Here is a 7,617-nt window from a genome sequence, read left to right on the forward strand (position 1 = left end):
GCAGCACTAGATTTTGGAATCAGTTTTGGGTATGAATCCTGTAAGTCACAACAACTCAGGGCCTTTTATCTTCACATGCAAAATAAGGGGGTTGGAAATCGATGATCTATAAGTTCTCTTCTAGTTTTAAACTTTAGGATTTAAGCAAAATCTTTAGTCAATTATTCAACACCAACTGATTCCAACCTCCCTGTTCAGTCTTATTTCACGGCATTCCGCGTTACCCTTGACGCTTTAGCCAAATTGGTTGCCTTCAATCTCATCCTGCCTCCTTCTGTCTCTATGCATTTGCACACCTTGTCCCCCATTAGTGTAATTAATGTTCCCCTCCACCCTTTTAAGTCCTTCCTTGCCTTCAAGGTCCTGCTCATGTGCTATTTTTTGACCACTGGAAAATTTGTAAGCTACCTGTCTGGAGTAAGGCAGATGATGTTCCAGCCCAGGAAGGGGTTAATTGGCGGGACATCCTCCAAACTTGTAAGAATTTGTTATTCCCTCCCTCCTGGAATTCCTAAGTTTGTCCTCTTACCTGTACTCAATAAATTCTAATTAATCCTTAATGCTATTTTCCCACCCCTTCCCAAATAAATTACAATAGCCTCCAAAAAAGAGCTATGAGAAGGTATCTCTCCCTCCTCTTTGCCGAGGGGGCAAGGGGGTGTGACAGCTGTGCAACACTACGTATACCGGCAGACTTTTTCGACGAGTAATTTTGTTCAACTCCACTCATTCCCCTTTTTTAAATATAAATAATGGTTATGGCGGTTACATTGGAAAATGTAGGTGACGTAAAAACTTGGGATGTTATATAATTTTTTTATTAACCATAAGGTTTTCGGACTTGATTTCTCACGTCTACATTTCCTCCAGTGTTCTGCAACAAAAGTAGCTAGGAAGTGTTTGGAGGCTTGCACTGATTCCAACTGAAATCGCAATTCTTTGGGCTTGCAAACACGCCCTCACCTTTCGCCCTGCAGCCCCTCCCGGTCCCAGTTGTCAGTTCAGTTCCAGGTAAGATTGAGACGAGACCTAGAGCGAAGTCATAAGGCCAGACTCGGGGAGGAGACGAGGTGCACTTGGCCCTTCCCACACCCCATGCTAGAGACCAAGAGAGACGCCTGCGCAGGGGAGCGTGCGTGGGTGATTCGCAGAGGGAAGTTCGACTTCCGCTTCCGGTTCCGCTCCACCGCTCGTCCTTGCCCAGGGTTCGGTTGGCGCAGTTGGTGGGGACCTGAAGTGGCCAAAATGCTGAGGAACTTGCTGGTGAGAAAAGCCCCCTTGGGGCTCGGTTCAGCCGGGCACAGGAGGCAGGCACCCACTAGCCCTCGGAGGAGCCGAAGCAGCCTCCGCAGGTTGGGTGGCCGGCCTCGGCCTGACTCCTGCGGCGGGGACCTCACTCCCCGCCCTTTGGGGACCGACGCTTTTCGCCTCAGGGGGGAGGGGAAAGTCGCCGGCCTGACCCGGTCTTGGTGACAGAGACCATCGCCCTCCTGGAGGACGGCGGGACCCCAGGCGAGGGAGAAGCAGCTTTGCGGGCTTGGAAGGCTGCGGGCCCCAACGCGTCTCTCGTCACTTCTCCCACATCTTCTCCCTTTCCCTCCTTTTCTGTGTCTTGTGCTACGGACACGGTCTGTTGGGTTTAGCATCCTAGCCCGAGGCGAAAAATCTGTAAACGTAGCCTCCCTGGGCTCTGTAGGCAGGGCTCTGCTCCTTAGTTACCTTTGTGACCTTGGGCTCTGATCCTCGTTTGTGGAATGATCGGGATGGGCCCGAAAGATCCCTAAGGGCCCGTCTAGTTCTTAGAGTGCCAAGTTTGGGTTAGTTTTTGAGTCATTTAACACTTTGAAAAGGAAACATAGAGCAAATTTGGAATAACCGATTTTTAAATCTAGTCCAAGCCCCTCCTTTTGCAAGTGACGCCTAGACGGATAAAGTGACTCGTCCAAGGTCACATAAATAAGGTGCAAGAGGCCGAGCTAAGATGTGGATTCAGGTCCAGTGACTGCAAGGCTAAAATGCATTTTTCAGGCTGAATTTTCAGCCGTCATTAGTTTGCAGAGGCTAGGCAACTGATGCTGGTTGCTTCCAATGAATATGTAATTTTTTCTGCACATTTTAACGTTGAACTTTAAGTAGCTCTGATAACTGATCAGTGGTTTTTGTTTTTATATTTATAAAGAAAGGACATTTTGTGTTCCAGCAATTTTTCTAGTGTTTCATCTGTTTTAACGATGTGCTTTAGGTTAGAAAAGGAGCGCTAGTTTGATGTGTTTTTTGTTTTTATGTTTTTTATTGAAAGATTTTTAATTCCAAGTTTTTTCCTGTTATTTAACCCGTTTTAATTTCTTAATTTACTCTTTCCTTCATTTATTTATCTATTCATTCATCCATTTGTTTATTTTTGGGCAGTTGGGGGTTAAGTGACTTGCCCAGGGTCACACAGCTAGTAAGTGTCAAGTGTTTGGTCTGAGGCTGGACTTGGAACTCAGGTCCTCCTGATTTCAGGGCCGGTGCTCTATCCACTGTGCCACCTAGCTGTTCCCTTAATTTACTTTTTAAAAGAAGCACTTGTGTGGCTCTTTTTTTCTGTCCAGTAAACTTGTTGAAAGTCAGTTTTCCTTGTTTCAAGGTAATGCAGGGTTGTAAATAAATTTGATAGGGGAAGGCATTTTAGCTAAGTAGAGGTCTAATTCTTTGTGTTACAATTAAATAATTTGTATTGGATTTGCAATACATTAAACAGGGTAATAAAAAAAATTAGTTTGTTGTAGTTTTGGCATTCTGTCTTTTTTCTTCTTGTGTCTGTATTTTCCCATGTTTTTTCTTCTGCTTCTGATGGATAAATTTAGTCAATTTAAGAGGCTTCCTAATGTAGTTGCAGGGAAAGGCAGTGTGATGCAGGTGACTTCAGAGTCAGGAAGGACCTGCCTTAAAGTCTTAATTCTGATACAAACTGGCTTTGTAACCCTGGGAAAGTCACTTTTATTACTCTAGGCAAATCTCTAATACTGTATGTTACAGGATAACTACTATCCTGCATGCCTAAAGGAAATTTCCTCATTGGACAGGTTTCCTATACTAATGAAATCACAGGTTCAGTCTTCATTCCCTTAGTGTAGTGTAGATGGCTGGACAAGGAGAACAGTAATATGCTCGAGTTCTGGCATTGCCAATAACTTAGCTTTGTGGACTTTGTTGGGCAAATCATTCCCCTCTGGAACTCAGTTTCTTTGTATATAGAAATGATGGTATTAAACTAGTTGGTTTCTGAGGGAATTTTCAGCTTTACACTGTTTGGTTCTAGAACATTTTATTAATATGCTTTCTTCTTTTTAGGCTCTTCGCCAGATTCCCCAGAGGACCATAAATGTTGCCCCAGTCAGGCAGCTTAAAAACAAAGTTCCAGAAAAACAAAAGCTATTCCAGGTATTTCTTTTGTTGTATGAGAGAATGCTTAATGATTACTTTTTAAATGATAGTGTTTAATTTGCATAGCAATAATAACCTGGCATTTATATGATACTATAAGATTTACTAATCACTTTGCATATATTGTATATATTCAAATACCAACTTTAGGGAGTGGGAGAAGGGAAGAATGGTAGTGTCAGAAAATTTACTAAGCAGTAAAAATGACCAGAATGTCGTTTGGTAAAACATTTTGTTCTTGGTGGAATTTAAATGCTAAAATCACTCTCAAATAACTGATCTGCACTGAATTGGAGATGGCTCACTCCTGAATGAATGAACAAGTATCAATTTCGGTTAACTTTGGTAAATAAAAGAGAAAGAGGGGATAGAGACTTGGATTCAGAATACCCTGCCATCAAAAACTAGCTTTTTAGTTATGTGACCTTTGGTAGTTCATTTAAGCTCTCTGAGTCTAACTTTCTCACCTATAAAATTGAGATACTTCCTACTTCATAACAGTGAGGATCAAATGAAAATGATATATGTAGTCCAGAACTTGAAAGCTGTTAAGGAATGTTAAGAGGTATCCTGAACTTGGTTTTTTGAGTTGTCATATTTTCCAGAAACACTGTTTTTTGTTTTCATATTTTTAATGAAAGGACATTTTAAATTCTAATAAATTTTTTTCTGTTACTTTATTTTAACTTCTTTTTAAAAGAAGCGCTTGTTTGGCTTTTTTAAGTATGGTGAACTTTTGTTGAAAGTCCTTATTTCAGGCTAATACAAGGTTGCAAATAAATTTGATAAAGGAGAAAGCGCTGTAGTTGAGAAGTACGTAGGAAGTCTAGGATGAAGCTAGGATGACAGTTGGGAGACTGACATAAAGTGTTTGCATCCCTCACTGGAATCCCTGTGTGTCATTGGGAGTCAAGACAGGCACCAGTTAGTATACAAGAGGCTAAGAAATTGCTTGTGCAGCTAGGATCCTTGGTCTATAAGTTTTTATGATTCTAGAAAATTTGTAGATTCATGGTCTAGATTAGAAGTTCCCAAGGAAAAAGAATTCTCCTTTTGCCATCCTCTTGTTTCTCCCCTTTGGGAGTGTTTTTGTACTTTTCCCACCTTTACTGTACCTTTCCTCCTCCCTTGTCATGTTCCTTTAGGTAGAGATTTGTTTTCTCCTCCTTTTGTCCTACTGTCACGAATGGATTGTGAATTTTGGGTTCCATGTGTATATTCATTTGTCTTTTAATGTAGTTTTCACGTAAGTTTTGTGAAGTTGTGATTGCCTATTGACATAGCTATAAAATACAATATATGTGTGTTATAAAATAATTTTATTATGTAACTTTTTGGTATTGTTAAAAATTAATTGTAAACAATATTTTACTTGTATGTACTCTTAACATAGATATCTGTTTTAAAGTTATTAAACAAGTAAGCTTTTTTGTAGGAAAAATTGTTCTAATGGATGTCTAATATTAAATATTAAATATTAAATATTAATATTTAATGATACCACTTTTATTGGAACAAAATTGTGGTCTATACATTTTTTCCAAAGATATTTCAGCATACTGTCTTTTGTTACCTCTCAAATTGACTTCCACTAGAGGAAAATATGTTCAGTTTTGAGTGTTTAGTTTTCCATTTTGTTTTAAATATAGGCACCTCAATAAAAAATTCCAGGATTTGAGTAAATTATTAGGTACATTTATGGCATTATGGGTAGTGAAAATATTTAATTCAGTTGGGAACCTACTTTATTGGTTTGTATATTGTTGACTTAGTTTTTTGAATAATAATAAGTTTTTTGTGAAACTGTTAATACCTTTTTCCCCCTTTAATCTAGGAGGATGATAGTATTCCAGTGCATCTAAAAGGTGGAGTAGGAGATGCCCTACTTTATAGAGCCACCATGTTGTTTACAGTTTTTGGTAAGAAATTTTGAAGGCTTGGAAGTGTTCACAAAAGGTTGAGAAAATTTCTAAGAATTTATGTAATTAGTGTTTGAGATCTCACTGACAGAGATCCACCAAGATCCTTTAATAATTTTAAAAAATAATTATAAACAGATGAAATATGATCTGCATTTATTAGATACTTTTCTACTTTCTGCTGCTTTTGCCTCCCTGAGTGTTTTGATCCAGGCAGCTCACAGAACCACACCATTCCAATCTATATCAATTTCTCTGGAATTCAAAGTGGGATGATAGTAGATATGAGACTGACATTGGTTAACATTATTCATTAATTGTGTACTGTAGATTTGTATGTACTATAAACATTGTAGAGGGACAGAGATATGTGATTTGCTTTACTATAAGTATACCTTTTTTTCTTTTTATCTTTGGATTGATACTTTGCCAAAACTTGGTCACATCTGATAGTACAGTGGAGTTACATCTTATTTGGGAGTTAGATTATACATTCAAAGATAATGTTTTTAAGGATTTGTCTCATTTCCTATCTCACTTTTACTCCACGCATATGCTAATTGGTTAGAAAAGTGGACACTCACACTATTTAAATTATTTTCTCTTTTTTTCCCTTTGTCTCACCTTCCTAACCCCCAGATATTGTGATGTGTAATGTGTAACAGGTCAGCAGAGTTAGAGCCAGGAATACATTCATTCAAATCCTAGTTTATACTTACTATAATTGTGTGGTCCTATGGGGAGTGGGGGAATGGGCTCAATGACCTTTAACATCCCTTCTAGCTCAGTCATCCTATAGACAAGACTCAACTGAAAACTATAACCAATGGAAGAAATGTCATTTATAGGCAAAGGCAGCATCTAGGAGTTGACATTTGGACTTTTTAGTTTAAATAAAGACTTTGTGTTTTGATAGCTAAGAATATATTCTTGTGTTGAGACTTATTATCAGTGAGAATTAATAATTAGCTAGTATTTTTGATAAAATTTTATGGCTTTTAATTTAGTATGTCTTAGTGGTAGAAAGCCTGCTTTGGAATAGAAAGACCTAAATTTAAGTCTTATCTTTGATAACCTACTGTGTGATCCTGGGCAACTCATTTAATGTCTCAGTCCCTGTAGCAACTCCCTAAGATTGTAGGTTGCAGGAAAATTACTAAAGTTGCATTAGTAGAGAAAATTTCCCTATTGGAAATTCCCTGTACTAATGGAATCACAGATACAACACTGCTTATGTCCCTTCACCACCACCCCATTTCCGCCCTCAAAAAACCCCCCAAAACCCAACTCTTTAAATTAGTCTAGATTGTTTTTTAAATTGCTGTCCTGTGTTTTCTTTGAGTTTATTCTGGCATTGCAGTAGTCACCAAGTTTATTTAGGGCTTATATAATGTTAATAGAGAGAATTTTAGACACATCAATTATGAAAATACTACTTACTCTGTATATTCACATCTATTGGCATTTTTATTAACTATTGAAAACAATTGTAATATAACTAAACTGTTTCTCTTTTAGATTTATATTTATACACTTACATTTTGGAACATTCCTCTAACTTTATCTTTGTTATTTATCCCCATTCCAGGAACAGTTTATGCCATTTATCAGCTTGGTGTGGCTTCATTTCCCAAGAAACAGAATTGATTCAAGTTTACCTCCATGGGAATCAGTTGATTCAACTTCATGTTCCAGGGAACAGTCTGTGATAAATAGCTGAGTTCATTTTGGGGATCAATATTTATTGAACTATACTAACTGCAATCAATAAAGCAGTTTTACTTTGCTCTGCCTAATTCTCTAATTTTGGGGGGATATTTAGGTTTTTTGGCTTTTTTTGTTTTTGTTTTTTGCAATAGGCTTCTTTTCAGTATTCCAGTGAACCATGGGAAGAGCAGTTTGGTTTATTACCAAGACACTTAGGTTCAGGTTCAGCCTCTGACATACTGGCTTTGTGTTCCCTGAGCTTGGTTTTCTAAGATTATAAATACCCGCAGTGGGAGAGGAAGTTTGCTTATACTGATAAAAGCATGTTTCTCTGTCTCTCTGTCTCCCTTAAAAACAAACAAAAAAGTGAGCAATTAATATTCTTTTGAAATTCATTAATGTAATTGAATTGATTTCAGGAAATATGTAGGTAGAGGATGAGTTGTCAACTGGCTTTAAATAGGTGCCAGTTGACAACTATTGCACTAATGGAAAAAAATCAGGTGGGTATCTGAATTCCAAATAACATTATAAGTTTCATATTCTTAATTTTCACATTTAT

General features: G+C 37.9%; 1 protein-coding gene across 1 annotated transcript; it reads left to right on the plus strand.

Moving 5' to 3' along the window:
• The first annotated feature begins 1,149 nt into the window (after positions 1-1,149).
• COX7A2 (cytochrome c oxidase subunit 7A2) lies at positions 1,150-7,134 on the plus strand. Its single transcript, XM_021000209.2, has 4 exons — positions 1,150-1,263; positions 3,337-3,426; positions 5,264-5,348; positions 6,937-7,134. Exons 1-4 carry the CDS (start codon positions 1,246-1,248, stop codon positions 6,993-6,995), a joined length of 252 nt encoding a protein of 83 aa, XP_020855868.2. The 5' UTR covers positions 1,150-1,245; the 3' UTR covers positions 6,996-7,134.
• The last annotated feature ends 483 nt before the right edge of the window (positions 7,135-7,617 follow it).

The sequence above is a fragment of the Phascolarctos cinereus genome, unplaced genomic scaffold (genome assembly GCF_003287225.1).
Source record: "Phascolarctos cinereus isolate Bilbo 61053 unplaced genomic scaffold, phaCin_HiC Scaffold_5;HRSCAF=322, whole genome shotgun sequence".
Lineage (NCBI taxonomy): Eukaryota > Metazoa > Chordata > Mammalia > Diprotodontia > Phascolarctidae > Phascolarctos > Phascolarctos cinereus.

Excerpts from the sequence above, each read along its gene's own strand:
- COX7A2 (XM_021000209.2), top strand. Across the intron at positions 3,427-5,263 it reads AAAAACAAAAGCTATTCCAG|GAGGATGATAGTATTCCAGT; the intron begins GTATTTCTTTTG and ends CCTTTAATCTAG. Across the intron at positions 5,349-6,936 it reads CATGTTGTTTACAGTTTTTG|GAACAGTTTATGCCATTTAT; the intron begins GTAAGAAATTTT and ends TCCCCATTCCAG.